General features: G+C 37.0%; 1 protein-coding gene across 1 annotated transcript in view; it reads left to right on the forward strand.

Annotated features, from left to right (window-relative positions):
- Window positions 1–20,219, forward strand: part of dnhd1 (dynein heavy chain domain 1) — a gene marked incomplete at its 3' end in the record, with an annotated part of 34,908 nt that extends 14,689 nt beyond the window's left edge. The window contains exons 24-43 of the mRNA XM_079395988.1: window positions 71–350; window positions 2,630–3,022; window positions 3,512–3,800; window positions 5,124–5,226; window positions 5,411–5,560; window positions 5,640–5,822; window positions 5,899–6,330; window positions 6,408–6,630; window positions 7,331–7,441; window positions 7,537–7,707; window positions 8,918–9,891; window positions 11,350–11,527; window positions 11,603–11,713; window positions 13,211–13,409; window positions 13,482–13,573; window positions 13,661–13,810; window positions 14,535–15,157; window positions 16,294–16,443; window positions 16,516–16,616; window positions 20,180–20,219. Of these exons, the coding sequence (XP_079252114.1) occupies window positions 71–350; window positions 2,630–3,022; window positions 3,512–3,800; window positions 5,124–5,226; window positions 5,411–5,560; window positions 5,640–5,822; window positions 5,899–6,330; window positions 6,408–6,630; window positions 7,331–7,441; window positions 7,537–7,707; window positions 8,918–9,891; window positions 11,350–11,527; window positions 11,603–11,713; window positions 13,211–13,409; window positions 13,482–13,573; window positions 13,661–13,810; window positions 14,535–15,157; window positions 16,294–16,443; window positions 16,516–16,616; window positions 20,180–20,219 (4,953 nt within the window). The remainder of the gene's footprint in view (window positions 1–70; window positions 351–2,629; window positions 3,023–3,511; window positions 3,801–5,123; window positions 5,227–5,410; window positions 5,561–5,639; window positions 5,823–5,898; window positions 6,331–6,407; window positions 6,631–7,330; window positions 7,442–7,536; window positions 7,708–8,917; window positions 9,892–11,349; window positions 11,528–11,602; window positions 11,714–13,210; window positions 13,410–13,481; window positions 13,574–13,660; window positions 13,811–14,534; window positions 15,158–16,293; window positions 16,444–16,515; window positions 16,617–20,179) is intronic.
- Window positions 20,220–23,614: the final 3,395 nt, after the last annotated feature.

A 23,614-nucleotide genomic window follows, 5' to 3' on the forward strand; every position in this document is an offset into this window, starting at 1 on the left:
TAACTTCAGAATTATGTTTTCCTTATTCAGCAGATGAATAAATTGTACTGTACTTCTTGCCCCGATACAGTACGAAAAACATGCATATCTCCTGGATATGCTACTGGATGTTCATGAGCCAGTCCTTATTGTGGGAGAGTCTGGCTCTGGCAAAACAATGCTGTGCAAGTCTGTAATGTCAAATGCAAGACCACACATGCATTTAGCAGCAAGTCTAGGCCTTCACCCTTCTGAATTGTGCAAGGTACTCAAGAGAGTTAGATACCAGAAGACTCAAGTGAGGAGCATGGAGGTATCAAAACAAGCTAACTTTCTTTTGTTCATTGATGACCTTCATGAAGCACCATTTGGTGAGTCTTTAAAAGAGGTGGATTGAGTAAGCAGCTTGAAGGGTCTCTTTAAAAAAAAAAAAATGGACCTTTCATGGACCTTTCATTCACCATAACTGATAATTTTTTACAGGGTTAATTACTCTAATTATTTCAGGAGATCAAGTTATAAAACATGTACGTTTTAATGTAAACTAATTATCGTAATTTTCTGTTCTAAAATTTCTAAAATTTTTCTTATCAAACATTTTCAGTAATTTTGTTGTCAATATTAACAATTAAAGGTGCAGTATGTAATATTGACAGCTAGCGGTTGAAATGGGTACTGCAGTCCAAATTCAAAATATTAGAGAGAGCGTTTCTTCAGCTCCCTCTTACTCAGACTCAACACTTGCACGGGTTTTCCAGATTGAGGACACGCAACAAACCTTGCAATGTAAGCTGATGAGTTGATTTACTGCGTTTTAAAGGGGTCATATGATGTGATATCTAGTTTTCCTTTCTCTTTGGAGTGTTACAAGCTGTTTGTGCATAGATAAGATCCATGAAGTTGCAAAGACTAAAGTCTCAAAACCAAAGATATTCTTTATCAAAGTTAAGACTCTGCCACACCCCCTAAAACAGCTCATTCAAACATGCCCCCACATGTCTAGTTCACGATGTGGAAATATTTGCATAACACCACCCAAATGTTCACACAAAGAAAGAAGGCGTGGTTTCAGTAACCGCAGTAGTGTTGATGCAGCCATGACAGGGAGACTCTGTGTTTCTAGGCAAAAGCACTTTATTTGGCCTTCCGAAAGTAGATGCATTTATGATGACCGCTTCGTGAACCTAGGAGAGGAGGTAGTTCTGACTTTGCTGTGACAATCTGGCGCTTCTGAATCGGCGACTGTATATTTTGTTATTAGTTTAAGTATTTGCTATTGACTGTTCAAATGCGGAGTTGCGCGTTGTGTGTGTGTTCATGTGTGTGAGAGAGGGAGGGAGAGAGGGTCACAGTGGAGTCAGCTTTCTTAATCTCGGCTTGTGTGCAAACACATACGAGCTTCAACACTGTGTCTGTCACGCGACTCTGTTCCCCTTTCGGGCTTGAACTGATGGTAAAACTGATGGTAAAAGGACATTATTAACTGTCTTTACTTTTATTTTGAAAGATGAAGCTCGCGATTATGGAAAGGGGCGTTACATTTCCGACGAGTGCTTGCGGTGTTCAGCCAATCACAATGCAATGTGCTGGTTGGCCAATCAGAGCAGAGCAGCAAAGTGTTTGAGAGAGGCGGGGCATAGAGGACCTACAATAATGTACAGTATTTGAAAAATGTGTTTTTGAACATTAAAGCATGTCAACATATTCTGTTACACCAAATACACAAAATAAATATGACCCCTTTAATGTTCCTCTGCTCATAGAGCATTTCAAGATTTTTAAGATTCAAGATTTTTATTTGTCTCACACACACTTATACAGGGTATAACCAGCAGTGAAATATAGGTGTGCAGTATGTAATATTGACAGCTAGCGGTTGAAATAGGTGCTGCAAAAACCTAGGCATTCCGCCCCGGAACCTGCCCGGAACGCACATTTCAGAGTAGAATTACTGGCTATAGCATTATTTTTCAGAGAAACAGCTATGTAAACGTAACATGCTTCCTTAATATCTACAAACATATGTTATTTTTTGGCTTTAGAAGAGTCAAATTCCATACAGCACCTTTAATCACTTGTAATTTTGTTGTGTATTAAAGTAACAGCTTAAGTCTTTCTATCTTCTATTTTGCAGATGTTGATGAAAAAACATCAGTGACTCTAGAGACATTGCGTCAGTGTATTTCTAGAGGTGAAGAGTTGATATCAGACAGCTCTCATTTCAAGCTGTTTCAATCAAGAGATGTTAATTACCTAGGCTCTTGCAGTGCTCCTAATGCAGTCAACAGCAATCAGATCTCTCCACGTCTCTCTCGACTGTTCACTGTCTTGGCTCTCCCAAGCATGACTTCTGAAATCCTGTTTTCTATCCATTCCTCGAAATTGCAAGCATGGCTGAAAGAAATACAACCCATACAGAGGGTTACAGATATAACAAACTGCATCCTAACCTCAACTCTTGACGTGTATTTTGCTGTGCGTGAATGTTTTACTTCTGCCCTACACAGTCCAATCTTCATCTTTTCTTTGCATGATGTTCACAAAGTGTTTCAAGGGATGTACCTCTGGAGGCCAAGACTTAATGTCCAGCAGGCTCTTCGTAGGAGTCTGGGTTGTAGGAATTTCTCTTCATCTGTTCTTGGTCATCCAGCTCATGACCTCAGTATCACCCGCTTGTGGATGCATGAGTGTTTGCGCACTTTTGGTGATAGGCTAGCTTCAGAGGAGGCATGCCGAACAATTATCTCAATTATAGCTGAAGTTTCTGAGAAGAATTTTGGCGCTAGGTTATCAAATGAATCCCAAACATCTACAGAAGGTATATCAAGCCCTACAGATCAACCATCAAGAACAGATAATGTAAACCTACACCTGGATTCCACCCCTTCCCAATTAGAAAACAATGTGATTCCCGTGCTTGGAATGGCAGAAGTTCAGACAGAGAGGGAAGAGAGCTATGCAGTAGAGAATGACTCCAGCTTGTATAACCCAGGAAGTGATGAAGATGGATTCTCATATAGTAAAGATGATGGAAATGTGGAGAGTGAACCAGGAACATCAGAATGTAAATCTGAATCTGCTACTGATTTCTCAAGTTGTTCATGTCAAATGCCGTTTTCTTCTCATTTTGGTGAAAACAAACATGACTACATTAATCAAAAACCAGAATCACATGAAAAGTTGACCACACAACATATACTTTTATCGACAACCACAGCTAAAACATTCATTCAGCTTCTACAGGAAGCAGCTTCTTCCATCCAGAGCATGGTCTTCAGTCCAGAATTTTGTAAACCATTGAACAACATTGTTCAGCATCATAATTTTGATCATAACTGTGTGTATCAAGAAAGAGACATAGATATGTTAGTAGACCAACTATTTAATACTCTTAAATGCAGAGAGGAAAATAAAGAGAAGTCTGATGACACTTACTATAATCCTACATGGACTGTGCATCACCAAAACGTACATCAACTTGTGCATATCATCCGTGCATTTCTCATTCCTGGTGGACACGGGGCTCTGTTAGGAGCAGCAAAGAAAACAGGCAGAAAGTCCATTGTACGCCTAGCAGCTATTCTGTTGGGATACCAACTAATTGAGGTTCATCCTGGAAATGAAGCCAAGTTGTGGGAAATGTTAAAAGGGATTTGTAGCCGAATTGGGGTGGGTGGACATTTGGTTCTACTGGTTCACGAAGATACTAGCCAGGCTCTTAAGGATGAGCTGCTGGTAATGATGGCAAATGGAAGTTTCCCTCTACTGTATTCAGATGAGGAACTGAAGAATTTTACGAAGGATGCTAAAGCTCTTGAAATGTAGAGTATAAGTTTCCATTTATTTTCACTTGAGTTACTGATGTTTTTTCAACTGAATGTTTAATTATGTTTATTCATTTGTGCTCATCATTTTGTATCTGTAGAAATCTTTTTGCATTTTTACATGTTATGGTAGTATGAAAAATGGAGATTTGCTGAAGATTAATAAAGTATTATTAAAATATTTTTTAATAGATTAAATTAGTGTTAGGCAAAGGTAAAAATAAGAGAATTGAGCATGCACAGTTAAATATTCAATATCAACCCACAGTGTTAAATTAAAAATGATCTAATATCAGCAGAGAACCTATATAGTACTGATATTGTGTGTCCCTTTTTGTGCAGGTATTTCAAAAACATCCAAAAAAATATTCACGTATTCCTTCTTTATCCTCTGCTCTGGGATAATTGTGAAAGACAAACGGTAAAATCTTCAGTTTTGGAGATGCATATCACCAAGGCTTTGAGTCTCTGCTGTTGTGTAGAAGTGTACCAACCTTGGACCTCTGAGGCTTTAGCTGAAAGTGCCTTGTATCATTTAAAAGCCAATCAGCACATACCCGAAACAGGTAGAACAGGTGAATCTATTGATTATAATCCTAATTCTACTCCTAATTGATCTGTTTCATGTTTTGAAAGAGTTTGTGTCTGTGTGTTGTTGCATTTCCAGTTGCCAAGGATAGCTTAATGGCTAGTATTTCTGAGGCGATGGCAAGAATACATTTATCGGCTACAAAATATGCTTTCATATTGCTTAATTTTCAACCGTTTGGCCCTCGTGCCTACGTAGAGCTGATGGTCCAGTTCTTCTTCCTCTGCTGCCACCTCTTTGAGCAAAGCAGAGTTCAGAAAAACCGGTGAGGGGACTTCTAATACCACTAATCTATTTAAACATGCACTACTGTTTTTGTGTCAGTTTTTTTTTTTTTTTTCATCAAGAATGCAAAAATATATCACCGTTTCCACAAAAATATTAAGCAGCACAACTGTTTTCATCATGTTTCTTGAGCAGCAAATCTCAATATTGAAATGAAATCACATATTAGAATGATTTCTAAGGATCATGGGACACTAAACATTGGAGTAATGATGCTGAAAATTCAGCTTTACATCACAGGAATAAATTATATTTAAAAAATATATTAAAATAGAACATTTTAAATGTTCATAATTGTAATATTAATATTTCATAGTCTTGTAAATAGTACTGTATTTTTATTTTTTATTAAATAAATGCAGCCTTGGTGAGCATAAAAGACTTTTTTCAAAAACATTAACATGGTTGTGTATGAAATGTTCAAAACATTTTTTTTAACATACCAGGTTGGCAACGGTTCTAGCACATGTGAAGGACATGACCGACACAGCTGCAAGGCACACTCAGAAAGTTCTGAGCTTTAGGGCCAAATGTGAGGAAAAACAGAAGGTACGTCTCAGAAGCAATGGTTAATAGAGCAGCAATAGGATGTGATGAAAATTAGTGATTTTACTTTGCTCAGACACTGGTAGGAAATGGAGCAAAGGTTGGTCTTTGTGTCAATCGGTCAGATCCGAAATTCAAAATCATAATTTTTTTCTCACTATTGCATGCATTGATGTGTCTGTTGTAGTGTCTAGACCAGCTGCAGGAATCGGTGGATGTGGCATACAAAATTTGGGAACAAACCCACCACCAAAGTTCACTGGAAGAAGAATGGCTTTCCAATCTAGAGGATCACTCACACCGAGTTCAGCAACAAGTTGAAGAGGGCTTCAAACAGGTCTGGTTTGATTATTATGATTATTATAACACACATTGGACACTGGTATGGGATTTTCACTGTTGCTGGTTTTGTGCAGGTAAGTCCGCTGCACCGAGCAGCTGTGCAGGCTTTGAGCCAGTCTGATTTGGATGAGATACGGCACTACAGGATGCCACCTGATGGAGTTGTCATGGTCATGGATCTTATATGCATGTTATTCAACCATCCTTGTGGGTGGGAGAGTAGCAGACAACTTTTGATGCAATCCAGCTTCTTTCAGGTAAATAAAAAATAACCTACTGAACCCAATATTTTTTTTAGATTTTTTAAATGCTTTCCACTTTATGCTCCACCAGGATCTGGAATTTTTCGACTGCTCTAAATTAACTGATGAAATGATTCATAAGTTGGGTCAGATCATACAGACACCAAGCTTTCAGCCAAGGTCTGTGCGAGATGCAAGCCGGGCTTGTGAGTCTTTGTGTCGCTGGGTGAGAGCGGTACACCAGTGTGCTTGCATACAGCGCCGCATTTCACCTCAAAATGCTAAAAAGTACAGTTTAGATGAGCTCATGGCTGAGAGTCAAGCGAGGTTGAGATTTGCGAGGCTGCAGGAGGAGTCAGAGAGGGAAAGATTAGAAGAATTGGAGATAAGGCTGGAGCTCAATAGACAAGACATGGAGATGCTGAAGGCACAGCTTAGTACCTCAGAAGCTCAAGAAAGGGAGTCATGTGCTGCTCTCAAACTGGTTGGACGTCACATTAAAGATTGGATGTCAGCAGGAAAGGTAGCTAAAATTCTTGATGGTTAACAGAATTATTCAAGCAATATGTGTGTGTAACCCATTATTTTTATGTATTACAGCAAGGAAAGTTGGCTAAAAGCAGCATTCCAGGTGATGCCCTGATTTTAGCGGCTGCTGTTACATACTTGGGTCCATTCGGGCCTGATGTTCGACAGAAGCTGCTCCAAAAGTGGCACAAACTTTGTCTGACTGGTGAAATGAATATGGAACTGGAGGACCTACGTGCAACAATTTTCAATGATGCTTCACTCACTTGTGACCGCTGTGTGGCTATTCCCATCAGTAAGACATTTCAACTTGCCTTAAATCGAATACTTGGGCTAGATCTGCATCAAGTCCATGGAGATTTCGCTGATCTGGTCCGAAGTGTTCTTCTCTGGGGGCACCGATTTGCTTGGTCTCAGCACTACCCTCTACTGGCAGGTCATCATCAAGATGAGGAACCCAGTTCTCAGACATTGTTTCCTCCTGGTCAGTATGACAGTGTGTGTTTTTATATATCTTACACACTAAAAAAACTAAATGTTTCTAAACAGTACCAGAATAGGGTTCTTCAGCTTGTATACTCATAAAAATAAAGGTTGTTTATTGGGATTGAAGGTTCCTTGAAAAACTTTTAACATCCATGGAACCTTTTGCAAACAGTTCTTTAGATTGCTCAAATATACTTTCTTAAAAATATTCTCTTAAAAACTGATCACTGAAAGTTGCCCAAATGCTTCTATGGCATCACTGCAAAAACCTGGAACCTTTATTTTTAAGAGTGTAACAACAGCTGAACTTGTTTTTGTGTTAAATAGAATCCATAAAGAAACATGTATAGGACCTTAATGATGTTTAAAAATATATTTTTTACAATAGCCATTGTGAATGGACAGTATGTTTTATGACTGGGCATAAACCCAAATAATAATTGAAAAACTAACAATATGGATCATAAATTCAGTATCTCTGTCAATTACTTGGTGAGATTTGTTTTTAGGTCAGTTTACAAGATGTGAAGAAAAAGCCGACGAGGAGGATAAATATGGACTTAAAGTTACTGCTGATGATCCACAGTTACTTGATAAACTAAATCATGGAGCAAAAGAAGGTCAGCCATCTGTAAAATCTTGCTTTGATCTTCAGTTTCATTTTCAAATCTACACTGTGAATGGTTTAAGCTCACCTTGCTTTCATCCACCTCAGGTCTAAGAGTATTGGTGATGCATATTGAACGAGCGACATCAAACCTACAAATCCTTCAGACGTTTGTTACACCAGCAAATTCCCCTGGTCAGAGCTGCCCAGTTAAACCTGCTCATCCGGACTTTCGCCTCATTATGAGTACTTCCCTTCCGGTCAAAACGCTGATACATGGTGAGAGATTAAGTATGTGTTATGCATTGATTCTGCAGGATACTCATAGTATGATTCTTTTTGAAGTCTTTGAAGCAGGGGTCTACAAAAAAGTTTCCAACCAAGACCCCCAAATCTGCTGATGATTATAGGATCCCCTTCCTAAAAAAGGCATCTATGTATTTTCATGTATACCTCATTTATATTAAAATACATGTAATATATTATATTTAGTGCTGTCAAACAATTAATCACAATTAATCGTATCCAAAATAAAAGTCTTTGCTTACATTATATATACGTATACTGTGTATATTTATTATGTATATATAAATAAAAAACACATGCATCTATATATTTAAGAAAAATATGATGTTTATCTACTAAATATATTTATATATAATATAAGAATATAAATATATATATACATGTAAATATTTTCAAAATATATACTGTATGTGTGTGTATTTTATATACATAATAAATATATACAGTACACATACATGTTGTTACGTGTTTGTTCCTGTTTGCCCTTATTTGGTAGTTCCTGTTGAATCTTCGTTCATTCATATCACCTGTCTTGTATTATTCATCTGGTTTGAACAATAAATATAGTTCAAAAAGCATTTGTACAGAGAATGTTGCCTTTCAGCCCTCAACTGAGCACGATTAAGGCAACTGTGGTTAGGAGAAACTTTGTAGAAAAGTACACAAATACAAGACATTCCCAAATGCCTTTTTAGAAAAACAAAAAAAACTTTTTTGTTGTAAAAACTGTCAACAGAATACATTTGAACTAATCTCATGAAAATGTATTCATGGTAACTTTGATCGTTTTTTTCACTCACACATTTTCACGGACTCTAGTATGAATAGCTATAAGATGTTGCCTTATGTTTTTTTTTTCTCCACATTTTCTGCTAGAAATTCACACTTCATTCCTGGAGGAGGTTCAAATGATTGATCTGTCTCCAAGCACATCTGAAGTTCAGGACCTTTTTTTGACAGAACTGATGCAGACTGAGTGTTCAGCTCTGTGGACTCTACATTGCCAAATTCAGACAAAAAAACAGACACTTCAGTATAAACTTTTTCAAAACGAGGTTGGCTGGTGAAGAAGTTTAGATCTTTTTTGGAAAGCTAAGCTTCATGAAATATTCCTAACAGCACATGTCCATTTTATTATGATTGCAGGTTTCCTTGATGGACTATGTCATGCATGCATCCACAGCTCTTCTCCAGGACCCCAAGTTCCTTCCACATGTGTGTACATGTCAGAGTGTTTCTCTTGAACTTGAGACTGAAATCAAGGATCTATCCCAAGAGATAGATCAGCACAAAGCCCTGATGGCTGATTTTTATCGAATAGCAGAGCTCACCACAGCCCTTTACAACGCTCTGCAGGACATGGCCCGACTTTCCCCATGTTATCTTTTCCCTCTTCACGGTTTCCTGCTCACTTTACGGTCAGCTTTAGCCCTGCAGAACCCAGACATGAGATTTCATAGAGAGATGGAGCCTACAGAAGTCATTTCTGAGATAACCTACAGGATTGTGTCTCATGTCTTTTCTCAGTATAAACCTCGCTTGTTCAAGAGCCATTCCGCTTTATTCAGATTATTGGTATCTGTTGCCGTTATTGTGCACAATGAGGGATGCCCTGAGGTAGAACGAGTTACTTTCCTCAGAGGATTAAGCAACTTGAAGTCTTCAGAGCATTTTTTATCACCGTCCACAAAGTCTGTCCCCGAGCTGCCAAGTTGGATTCAAACTCACTCTCGAGATGATATTTATCTATTAGAGAGGATTGAACCCTTCTGGGGCCTTGTATCATCTCTGGTGAATTCGTCCACGCTATGGCGGGAATATCTGCGCTTTCCTTCGTCCACTGTGATTGGACCGGTCCCTTGTCAATCTCACTCTCATTTGTCCACAATGCATCGGGCTATTCTCTGGAAGACGCTGTGTCCTCATTGGCTAGCAGCGGTGGAAGAGGATCTTTCAGCCTGTGCACAGGGATATTTGCTGCATTCATATCCTGGAGACCCTCTAATGAGCTCTGCAGAAATGATCTCCGGCCTTTTGTCCAAAAATCAAGGTCCTGTTGTTGTATGTTTACCAGAGAAAAATGAAGAAGTGCCAGTAAGCATTCACCCTCTCCACTTGATTAAACAAGTTGCACAGAGCCAAGCGGACAGCAAAGGGGTAAGTTACTGTAACAGGAGTGTTGTTTTTGATACCTAAAACAACTAAAATATGTTTTTGCTAAATAAAATGAATGTGAAATGAAATAATATATATAAGTATTCAAATAAAATCTTAAATGACAGTTAGAAATCTTGTTTTGGCAACTAGCTAAAATAAAATATGTTAAAGTAGTAAAATGACTAAAGCTGAAAGAAATAAAACCAAAGTTAAATTGAAAAAATAAAAATGACTTAAAATGAATAAAATGTAAACATACAATAAAATGAAAGCAGAAAATATAAAATGGTAAGTTACTGTCACAGCAGTTTTGTTTTTGATGACTAAATATTGTTGTTGTTAATTAAAGATTAAATTAAATAAATTATAAATATTCGATGAAAACTTCAATGAAAATTAGAAATGTTGTATTGGTAACTAACCAAGTGCTATAACTAAAATTTAAATAAAAAATAAATTAAAACTAAATATATTAATAAAGGGACTGACCCAGGTTTCAGTCTGCCTTTTCTGATCCCATGCTTCTCTCTTTTCCAATTGCATATCAGCTCAGTGAGGTATTTATTTTGAATAAACCTGAAAATATAGTTACTAACTTGTATTTAACAGGCCTATAATTGAAATTTGATGTGGTGTCCTTGCGTTGATCAGATGGTCTAGCCAGGGTGGTTAACTAAACCAGAAACTAAAATTAAACAAATAAAAAAAAAAAAAAACATTTTCATTACTTGAAGTAAATGTTTACTGAAAAATAATTAAATATAATAAACATTTATATTTTGGCTTGTTGCCAAGGCAACATTTCTCATTTTAATTTACTGTAATTTGATATACTAAAATAACTAAACCCAAAACTGGAGTGCAAATGAAGAAAAACTATTTTAAAATATATAAAACAAAAACTACTAAAAATGACAAAAACAAAAGTAATTAAAGTTATCTTTGATGCAAATACTAGCATATACAGCTAGTGCATAAACTCCATATATAACCATATAAAACCATAGTTCCCTTCCTGATTTAGTGGTTTTGGCTCATGACTGGAAACCAGAAGCTTGGTCCTTTGAGGAGCCATCATTGTGCCCTTGAGCAAGATACTTACCACCAGGTTGCTTCAGGGGGATTGTTATTGTAATAAGGTCATGGCACTATTCTACTTATGTCGTGAAAACATATTTAACTGGCCTGGTCACGTGAAAGTTGAATAAAGAATAAAATCTAATTTTAAAAGTGCCTAGTGGTCAACACACATGTGCTCTGCACTGCTCAATCCAACTTGTGACATTTCCCCTCCTCTCCTCATCATTTCCTGACCTTTCTCTCTCTCTCTATCCAAACATGGTCATAAAATGCTATAATGCTAGGGGTGATCATTACTTTCATCATAAAATAATAATTTTTTTATGAAATATAACTGTACTTTTAAATTATGTAGCAGCCTGTCATTATTGTCAACAGGTGAAGCTGAGTGTTATTTCTTTCGGGTCTGGTTGTCATCAAGATGCTGTTCTCTCGGCATTAGACAGCGCTGTCCAGAATGGCCACTGGTTAGTCCTGAACAACTGTCATCTGCTGGACTGCTGGGATGTCAGAGTTGTGAACAAGTTAACAAAAGTAGTGCACAGCACTACAAAAGGTGACTCTAATAACCATGCAAGCTACACCTACAAGACTTCATTAACTCATTCTAAACCACCTGGGTGTCTGACAGATTTGGAGACAGATGGCCGGCTTCTAAATGCTGGAAGTACAGGAAGGTTTGTGCATCCCCAGTTTAGACTGTGGCTCATAACCAAAGGTGACAGACTTCACTCTGTCCCAGGTAGGCAATGCTCTGCTCATTACACATCATGATGGGTGAAACGTCTGGATTATGCTATAATGAATACTGTCAACGTGAACCGTATTTATTTCCTTAATGCATGTTTTGTGCATTTAGACTTACTGTGAATAATTCATGAGTGAAAGTTATTTAAAAAAAATATATAAAAATAATATAATATTGTTTCCGCAATATTTCTCATAATATCTTTTTAAGCACTGTTTAGGCTGTTGCTGTAGGTAATGTAGACGTTCTAAGATATTTTTAATAGCTAACACAGTTATTTAATATCATATCATATTATGTTAAAGGAACACTCCACTTTTTTGGAAATAGGCTCATTTGTATCGTTTTTCAATCCATTCAGCCGATCTCCGGGTCTGGCGGTAGCACTTTTAGCTTAGCTTTGCATAGATCATTGAATCGGATTAGACCATTAGCATTTGGTCATCAAAAATGACCAAAGAGTTTCGATAATTTTCCTATTATCGAAACTAAGACCGATGGAAAATAAAAAGTTGCGATTTTCTAGGCTGATAATTCCTAGCCATATCAGCCTAGAAAATCGCAACTTACTACACGATGTAACTGCAGAAGAGTCAATCTTTAAATAGGAAAATTATCGAAACTCTTTGGTCATTTTTGACCGAGATGCTAATGGTCTAATCCGATTCAATGATCTATGCTAAGCTAAGCTAAAGGTGCTACCGCCAGACCCGGAGATCGGCTGAATGAATACAAAAACGGTAAAACTCAACTGTTTAATTGTAAAATGAGCCTATTTCCAAAAAAAGTGGAGTGTTCTTTTAAAACCAAAAACTGACAAAATTTAATTTGATCTTTATAGACCTCACTTCAGCTTCTCAGAATATTCCCAGACTGTAAATGAGAGAAATCACTGCAATTATAATACAGAAGTTTATTTCTATTTTTTAAGAAGTGACAGTAAAGACATTTATAATATTTAAAATATTATGAACGATTTCTATTTCAAATAAATGCTTTTTGTATTCATAAAGATATCCTCAAAAAATAAAATAATAAGAAGAATTATTATTGCTGATAATAGTACAAATGTTTCTAGAGCAGCAAATCAGCATATTAGAATGATTTCTGAAGGATCACGTGACACTGAAAACTGCTAATGATGCTTAATAATCAGCTTTGCATCACAGGAGTAAAATACATTAATACAAAACAGTTATTTTAAATTGTAATAATATTTCACAATATTACACATTTTATTGCATTTTTAGTCAAATAAATGCAGCTTTGGTGAGCAAAAGAGACTTCTTTCAAAAACATTTTAAAGGGGATGTCCCCTTTAAAATCCTACCGACCCCAGACTTTTGAATGTTTGGAAATGTAACAAGAGCAGGTCTAAATAAAAATTTTTTTAAAAAAAGCTTGTGTTCCTATTAAGAGAAAGTAAATCAGTTGATTCCGTATGCAGCATACAAATGCTCTCTGATGTGTATGATCTATCATCTGATACAGTGGCTGTTAGGATTGGAGCCCTGCACTTGGTGTGTGATTCCTCCTGGGACCTGAGGGATGAATTGTGGTCCTCAGTAAAACAGACACACCCCTTCTCCTCTCATGAATACACCGTGAACACTCAGTGTGCCGTCCTGCACTCTGTCCTGCTGCAGAGACAAACATTCAAACACCTGGGCCAAGGGCGGCTTTACCATTGGTGAGGATTTCAACAGATATCGGTGCGAGAAAGTTCTAAAACATTCTAACTCAAACTTTTTTACATTTATAGGACTCAGGAAGACCTACTTGCTCTGAATGATGCACATGGTCGCATAACCAAACACTGTAGTGACCCCACTGCAGCACTGGATTACCTAGCAGGTACTGCTGGGACATGAAATGCTTTTAAATTAATCGGCCTGGTTCAATACGAACTTGATGATGTTAGTTGTTCTGTTCTCTCCACAGGTCACCTGGTTTATGGGAGCCACGTGTCAGACCATGCTGATCTGGCAGCTGTACAGAGTGTGATCAGTGCTTCTCTAAGAGATCCATCTACATTATGGGGGCGTGGCCAACACATTCTCTCAGATATCATTAACTTTACAGGAATATTTGGTATGCAAACACTCTATCACTTAAAATTCCATAATAAGCTATATAGCAGAGGTTCTTAACCAGAAGACCTGGGAACCAGCAATTAGCAATTAAAAAATAAAGACAAAACAAGCTTTAAAATAAATAAAATTATCATTATTTTTTTTAAGTATACAGTCTTAAACAGCCCATTCTAATTAGAGTTAACTAAAACCATTAAAAAAACATTTTCATTACTTGAAATAAAATAAATGTTAACTGAAATAACATAATATATAAAGCTTATTTTATTTCAGCTATTAAGGCAACATTTCTCATATCTCATTCTCGTATATATATTTTGTTGGGTGGAAATTTGAAAAATAAAAATTAAATTCTCCTTAATCCTAGGCCATAAATGATTGGTAGAGTCATAAATTCATTGGTTAAAAGTGTTTCAAATTAATTTGCTAAATATTTAAAACATTATGAAATTGTATTATTTTAAATTATAATTATTTTAGTTGGATATTTTTATCTATGGATGCTTCTAGTTTTCTGTTTTCTTAAAATCAAAACTTTGTCATTACGGCAGACATACCAGAGGAACCTATTACATATTAGCCTGCATGGGGCACTGGTGGGCCTAAAAGTCAAAAATGTTGTGAACATATATATATATATAGATATATATAGATATAGATATAGGTATTTACTTTGTACTTGAAATGCTTCTCTTAACTGTCACATACTCATATTTTTGCAGAAGCTGGGGGCCAGTTGAAAGACTTGAGATGTCGTATTCAGTGCATTACTAGCAGTACAGACCCATACATTGTGGGCTTTAGTCCAGGTATGGCAAGTGAACTGGTGAAACTAAAAAGTCATAGACTCAACATTCTTCTGCATCAATCACAGAATATCTTTGCTGATGTCAGAGGAGACACCAGTCTTTTCATGCAAGCTCAAGAGCATCCAGACTATAGGACAGCTTTGGAAAGGCTGCTAACTTTACAAGACAAGTTGAGGAAAATGAACATTGGCATGGGAAAGGAATCTGCTTCTCTTTGTCCGTTGCATTGTTTCTTCCAGGCAGAGCGGGAGCGTCTGGATGCGCTGGTGTCTTCTCTCCTTTTAGACAGTTTTCAGCCAGTTAAATATAACATGACACGCTCCACTGCTGCGTATCTAACATCATCAGCTCTCTCACGTCTGGAGACTCAAGCAGACCAGCTCAGGTCATACCTGTGGGAGGAGTCATCCAGTATTACACCTCGTGTTTATCGACTGGCTGCCTTTCTCAATCCCAGAGGCTTTCTGGCTGCATTGATCAGACATGCAGCCCACATCCAACACAAGGATATCAGTCTTTATGGCTTGAATTTTAAGGTAAATCTCAGTTTTTCAAACGCAAACTGGACAGATACACCAGATAAATATTTGTTTGCTTGTTTGTCACCAAATCCTTATCCGACTGGAAAAGTCATATAAATTCATATAAAGTCATATAAAAAAAAGGTGGTTAACATTCATTTGGTAAATATTTAGCTCTTTACATTTCTAGAAATCTGAAATATATTATTCTTACTATCTTATTCTGATTATCGAAATTAAATAGCACAATGTATAAAATTAAAAAGTAAACTGTGCCAGAGTGTATAACAAAATAGCAAATTTGTATTTATTAAATTTACTTAGCAAGGGATGGCTAGTTTGGGACTTAACTAATAATCGATAAACTTGTATTTACCGTGAATTAAATACTTTTTTTTTTTTCACTCACAATAACTTTAGTAAAAGGGCTTGAACTGCAACTGAATCTAGCAACTCCTTATACTAGAATAAATTCATGTTATTTTATAAGTTAGTCTCATATACTGTAGCTAGACCTTTAGAATGACAGCAGAAGGTCTGAACTTCATCGCAGCTTTCATTGGCCAAGGACCGACCAGAGGGCCGTCTGACAGACATATAAAACAACCATTCACAGTTAGTTTTGTTCAGCGCCATGTTTAGGGGCATGGAAATGTATAGTTGATATCCCTACAATAATAGACCGCCACACAACCAATAAATTGTTTATTCAAAAATGTCATGCTAGTTTACTGCAACAGTGGCTCAGAGCCTATTCTGTAAACTTCACATATTTTTGAAAATCCAGTGTTTTGTTGATCCTGATTAGCGATTATTGTCACAGTTGTAAACACGACAGCTTTCTTCTTCCATGAGCGGATTTGTTGTTTCAGTAGCTTTGTTTCCAGGTGGCCTTTGTTCTCGGAATGCAACAAACACATACATCTCCCAAAAATCCTGTATAATTCATCGAACCAGATAATGACTTTGAAAGTTCTGAAATGGTTCCCATTTTGGGTGCCTTATACAGCAAACGTTCAGCCAATGGTACATAGGCATGAGACTATGTAATAGTTTATCCAACATATAGTTCTCACTTCAAAATAAAAAAAACACAGAATTTTACTTTTAATGCATGATTTACCCTGCTTGTTTCTCATTTTGTTACTCAGGTGCTTCATGATACGGTATCAGCCACTTCTCCACCCAAAAGTGGTGTTTGTCTGTCTGGACTGGAGCTGCAGGGGGCGCTGTGGGATCCAGGATCTGGAGTTCTTAAAGACGATGAGTCCCCCAAACCTTCCCCTTTTCCACTCCTTTGGGTCAGTGCTGAAGAGAATAGAGGTGACAGGATCTGTTCCTCTGAAAGCTTGCACTGTAATTCCTCATCCCAGGTTCTGTACTACTGCCCCCTGTATGTAGACAAACACACTGCAGATGGAGGTCAGGATCTGTCTGATGACAATATTATCATCCATGTTCCACTTGCAACAAGGTTAGATCCAATGGTCTGCGCTATGAGGCGTATTAGGTTAACTAGTACTCTCTTACAATAAACCCTTTGAGGAAAACATCTGCTCATAGTATAGCATTATTACAAAATATTTACCTTGGAAACTTATCTTTCTTTAGAGAAAACTGATTATCATACATTTGTGACCCTTTTTTTTTTGTCATTCTTAGCATGTGAAATTAACCCCCCAAAAAAGCAATTCTTAAAACACCCCATGAAAAATTTACAATATAAAAAAAAAACGTTGGCTCAAACTAAGGTTGCTGACTTTTGGGCTTGTACGTAGAGTTTAGTTCAAGACTTTGACACTTGTTTTCATAACAGCCTCTGGATCAGCTTCCTCCTACCTCAACACCTTACAGATCTGTGTGGGTGAAGCTCACGAAGCCTGTCAAAAGCATGGCTGTGTCATATTTCACCCCACAATCAAACGACAACAGTAAAAAGTGATATTTTACGGCTGCTGCAGTATAGCTCTTATATCTCACTTATGGTTGTACACATTCAAACCTGGTCAGATGCCTTTGGTTATTGCGGGTCTTGTGTCCAGGTGGGATTTGTGAATGTTATTTGATAATTCATCATTTCATCCACACCACCAGGTGTCAGTATAAGTCTAAGATGACCATATTGGCCAGTGCAGCATAAATATTACTGAGTGCACTCAAAGGCCATTTCTCAAACGGAAGGCTGCATCCTCCGGAGGTCACATTTGCAGGCTGCATACATCATCAAGCCTGGTTTATTTCATTTAACTAAGCATTATATTCGTGAGTCATAAGCATATTACAACAATTTATGCTTAACTAAGAATAATGGTCAAATTTATAACTGTCAATATTCTAAAACGAGATGATCTTTATGACGTATGCAGCCTACAAATGCCTTCCTCCGAAGGATGCAGCCTTCCGTTTGAGAAACGGCCAAAAACGGTCAAGTAAAGTTTGTTTACTCGGCAGCCATGCCTTCGGACAGCTATTTCAGGCATTCAAGACCAAGACCCATCTAAATCAATGGGGGGATCCTGAAATCTAAAATACTGCTTGCTGAACTCACAGCAATATATGAAATGAACTGCCCCATAAATGTAGTTCCTTATGCTCAAACATCATTATAAAACTTTGTGAATGTGCATGTGCAGTCATGAGCGCGAGTCTCTGGTTTCTGTGGGAGCTTCTAACAGCTGCTGCAGTGATGCAATGACTTTACTAATCAGCGATTGACTCATTCATTTAGAAGGCGGGGCATAATCCACCATATTGCGCATTGCAGTTTCTCCCATTCATAAGTAATAGGAGTAACGGACCCATTTTTGTATATCTATAGTCTTTGGTGCACTTTAATGCTTTGCATTGACAAGCCATATAACAACAGCGAGTCTCATTCACTAACTGAAGTCAGTCGCAACTTCCGGTTCTCGCAAACTTAAAAGGAACATTTCATTTGATAAATCCGTAACTTTGAGAGAACCTTGCCAGAACGTTAGTCAAAGTTCTGACAATATCATCCGTTAGCCGGGAAACTAGGAAAGGTTTTGTGGAAAGCCCTTATATCGAGGCAGTTTGGGTAATTAGCTAAATTAATATTAGATCAAGGTTAAGAAGTTTTTTTGATAAGTTCTCCTGTGCATATAAATAGGAATAATCCATGCAATTTTTAATGTGAGTTTATTAGAATGAGACTCAGTGACTTGAACTTATAAAGCTCAAGCTACCTTTTTCTACTCATTAAACTGATCCGTTACTGGATCAGAACAAGGAGCAGAACAACACTAGAGACAACTCCTCCAGGTTGCTCAGGTGGAGAGACGCGTCCTGTTGCTCACTGAATCCCTGAGCAGATGGAATAGAAGGTAGACTTTCACCTCCTTCATTACACCTCTCCTCTTTTTACCCTTCTCTTTATTCACTACTCTCTCATTATTTCTTCCAGTTCCTCTGCAGTCTGCTGTTCCTTTTCACACTATAGAATGAGTTGTTCTGGCTCTTTTCTCTCCTTTGGGATTCTGTTGTGTTTGCAAGCTGAATGCTCAGGGGCAGAAGACGACGGAATTCGAAATGATCACAGTCTAACTTGTGAATGGGAGAAAATAATGAACCACTGCCGTCTTTTTTCACACTGACCTAGTGCATTGTCCTTCTGCAGACAGTCTCATGGGCTCTCGTTTTTTTGCATGCTGAAAAATTATCACACTGCCCCCATCAAAGCTTTTCTGGCTTCCAGAATAATAAATATTAGGCTGTTATGTGTTATTAGATAGGCTCAATGTTAAGCTTATTATGGAGACGATCATCAACTTAATGAAAAAAACTGAAGGTATATATTTAACATTTTCAGTTTTATTTAAAACTTTGTTAAAAGTAACAAAATTGACGAGAGAGAAATCCACCTTCCAAAGCATGGCTTTACAAAATTACACTTAGTAAAAATTTTGATTTTAGACCTTTTTGAAATTTTATTGTCACAGTGAATGAGAGAAATGACCATAGGTCATTCAAAACAAATAACTGGTTTTAAAAGCAAAGGAACCATTACAAGCTTTGTCTTGTATGTTGTCAGTGCCCCGAACCACTTGGTTTTTATCAGCTGTTTGGACTCTCATTCTGACGGCACCATTCTCTGCAGAGGTTCCATTGGTGAACAAGTAATGTTATGCTACATATCTCCAGATCTGTTCTGATGAGCAAATAAACTCATCTACATCTTGGTACACCTTTTTAGGTAAACTGTTCCTTTAACTAGAAAAACCTACAGTAACCTCTGAAACCGGTTGACCAAGGTAAATGTCAGAAACCAGCACACCAGTATCCAAAACATGACATGCTGGTGAGCAGATTGGTCTTTCAGCAGGATAAAGGGGATTTCCCTTTTGAAATTGTGGGTTATACAGTCCAGCCCTGGTAAGAGGTAGTGATCTCCTAGAATCAGACTTGAAATGTCATTTAGAAAATGCATTAATGTATTTATAAGTAACAACATTGCTCAGTTTTCTCAAAATCTAAACAAATAGTTATTATTAATTAAATCATTAATCATTAAATTTAATGCAGATCATTTATATTTGGCTGGTGGACATTTAGGTATTTATGAACCAAAGCAGGATGAACTGCCTATGCATATTGGTATTGCTTTAATTCATCCAACCAATTTTCTTCTTTGGAACAGTATGTATATGTGTATATATGTATATTATATGAAGCTATATATATGAAATTGAATCTCTGGTATGTTACATTTAAAAATTCATGGGTATTGAATGTTTGAATCAGAAATGATGAAGAATATTATTGAATCAGTAATATATTTATTTACAAAGACATACCCAATAGATAAAGGAATACAAATTAGTACATGTTTTAAAGTGGCAGCCTAACTCAGTTGTTTGACAGCTTTCATTATGGTGTGGATGGTGAAATCCAATATTGGTGCTGCAGGTGTGTGATGCTCTTGAAGAGGACGACAGCATTGGTTCATTCTGACAGCCTGAGCTTTCCATCTGCCCTGAGGCACTGATTTAACTCAACCTGTGACCTCTCCTCTTGTAGGTCAACTCATCCACCACCAGAGAGGAGAGAGTGGTATTAGAGCAGATTTTCCTTGACAGGTATTTCTGTATTTCTCAGGAAGGTAACGGAACATGTCTTACTAAACCTTTCATTGGGAAATGTCAGCATTTAATGGCACAATCTTAAATCCATCACAAAATATTTGAAAGACAGACTTAAAACACAAATCTCATGTGGTTTTCATTTGCTATAACTGGACTCATTTCTTGTCTTTTGAAGACGTTTCATCACTCGTCCATATGGCTTTTCAGTGGACATCTTAACATTCAGTTATTAAATCATCTGACATTTATTAATGCTAATTTTCACATTTTAAATAGTTATAAATAGCCTGTTATAAATAGCCTATGCAAATTAATTGAATTGAATAATTTAGCAACATTTGACATAATTGTTTGTGAAAAGTGTTTGTTTTATGATGCTTTTTTAAAGTTCAAGTTCAAGTCGAGCTTTATTGTCATTCCGCTACATGTGGGGACATACAGTGGAACGAAATGTCGTGTCTCGCAGGACCACGGTGCTACATAAATACAGACATACAACAATGAAGTAAAAAACACTATAAACCTATACACTACTAACAGATTTAACTATAAGTATACTATATATAAGTATTTACCCTATACAAACTAAAAGAATAAAGGATAAAAAAATACAACTATACGAATGCTTCACATAAATATTACCCTATACAAACTAAAAAATAGAAGATAAAAAATACAAACTATACAAATGCTTCACAAATACTGTACATGTGCAAAGAGAGACATTTGAGTCAGCAGGGGAACAGTGCAGGATGAGCACTGATCATTATTTTGTGTATTTGGTGTAACGGAATATGTTGACATGCTTTAATGTCCAAAAAACACATTATTTTTCAAATACTGTTCATTATTGTAGTTCCTCTATGCTCAGCCTCTCTCAAACGCGTCGTTTTCTACAAAGCCCCTCCTTCCGACAAGCGCAGTCTGCTCTGATTGGCCAGCTGACACAGTGCATTGTGATTGGCCGAACACCACAAGCACACATTGGAAATGTAACGCCCCTTTCCATAATCACGAGCTTCAGCTTTCAAAGTAAAAGTAAAGACAGTTAATAATGTCCTTAGTTTTACCATCAGTTCAAGCCCGAAAGGGGAACAGAGTCGCGTGACAGACACAGTGATGATGCTCCTATGTATTTGCAGTATACAAGCCGTGGTTAAGACAGCTGACTCCACTGTGATGTGACCCCTCCCCAATGATTCCTAATTGCATCTACTTTCGGAAGGCCAAATAAAGTGCTTTTATGTCTCCCTGACATGGCTGCATCAACACTAACTGCGGTTGCGCCTTCTTTCTTTGCGTTTGGGTGGCATTATGCAAATATTTCCACATGGGGGTGTGTTTGAATGAGGCGTTTTAGCCTGGTCTGGATCAGCCTTCTCTTTTAGATAGAATAAATCCTTTTGTGGGAGACTTTGTAACTCTGCATCATATGATCCCGGTAACACTTTAGAATACTGATCCTTTGTTAATGAATAACTACACAGGAACAAGTCACTAATGCACTATTAACATTGTAGTAACTACTATTACCTAACAAGAAACTATGATTAGTGATTTAGTAAGTAATAGCGCTCAGTTGAAACTGGTAGTTCACTATAAGCTAATCAATAACTACTATTTTTTTTTATATATATCCTGGAGAACTACTAAGAACTACTGTATACAGGTTCATAATTAATGTGAATTATGCATGATGTATAATTAATTCTAAAATGAAGATCATGGTAACCCACTAGTAATGACTCAAGAATTATCTAATTCTTTTAAAGGAACTACTAACTACTTGGATCAGTTTTCTAAAGTGAAAAGCATCATAACTCCCTAATACTGACTGACGTGATTTAAAGCTTTTGAGATATATGTAAGGTTTTGGATAGTAATGACTCAAGTGTTACTACATGCTTCTGAAGAAATGACTAATTATTTGGATCAGTATTCTAAAGTGAAGATCACAGTAACCCACTAGTAATGATTTAAGTGTTACCAAATCTAGCAAAATGAATTACTAACCAAAACCTTACAAAAACCTTAAAAGTTTACAATGACTTCAGTAATTACTAGGGAGTTATCATAATCTTCACTTTATAATACTGATACAAATAATTAGTAATTCCTTTTGAAGAATTTGGTAATACTTGAGTCATTACTAGTGGGTTACCATGACCTTTACTTTAGAATTAATTATACATTATGTATTATTCATATTAATTATGAACCTGTATACAGTAGTTCTTAGTAGTTCTTAGGGAGGTGTGAAAAAATAATAGTTACCAATTAGCTAATAGTGAACTACCACATTCGACTAAGCACTATTACTTACTAATTCATTAATCAGAGTTTCTTGTTAGTTACTAGTAGTTGCTAATATTGCGTTACTCATGTGTTCTTGTGTAGTTATTCATTAATGATGGAACAGTATTCTAAAGTGTTACCATGATCCCTTTAAAAGCTGTTACCGAAATATGGACATAAATAGTGTCGGTACAAATGAAGATGGACCTGCTTCTTAGAGCATCTTCATTTTTTATGTATTCAGTGTTTGTAAAGGTGAACAGCTGATGTACAAGCAGTCCTTGGGAAACGATCTTAATGAATACATTCAAGACAGACTTGAATAAACTCTTGCACAATTGTATCTGCTGTCACCTACTTTACCGTTCACAGCTGAAATCTGCAAGTCATTCTCACACACTGAAATCCATGTGCCACCCTTCGCAGGGAGCTTGATTGACAGGCGATCTAACCAATCATAATGTCGAATCCACCATTTTGTCTGACAGCCCTGTTGAAAAAAAACAGCATATGCTGGTTAGGTATGTTTTGAAGCATGGCAGCTGGTTTGAGTAAGTTTAAGCTGGTCATGAGCTGGTTTAAGCTGGTTAGCCCCTGCTCAGGACCAGCTGCCATGCTTCAAAATATACCTAACCAGCATATGCTGTTTTTTTTCAACAGGGAAACAAACCAGACAGGAAACGTGGGGTGGACTTAAAGTCGATAAATGGTGGACGTCTTTCCACAGTTTAAATAAACTACTTTCTGATGTTCATTCATGTTTATTTCATGCTTAATGTAAATATTAAAAGAACAGTTCACATGCCGCTTGAACTGAGGCGCTACAGCGATCTGTCACGACACATTGAAGAGCCACAAAATGGTATTTATTGTTTGAATTTCTTAAAAAATGACAAAATTTGAAAGCTGACACTTTGTTTCTTACCAGAAGTAACCTGCTCTGTCTTGTCTGTCATCACATTGTCAGTGTCCTCTTTACTCAGCGATGTATTTTTCACAGAAAAGACAGAACTCATCATTTTGTTATGAGAAATTGCAGTTTTGTGGCTCTTTCAGGTGTCATGACAGATCGCTG

This window comes from Barbus barbus (genome assembly GCF_936440315.1).
Source record: "Barbus barbus genome assembly, chromosome: 37".
NCBI classification, from domain to species: Eukaryota; Metazoa; Chordata; class Actinopteri; order Cypriniformes; family Cyprinidae; genus Barbus; species Barbus barbus.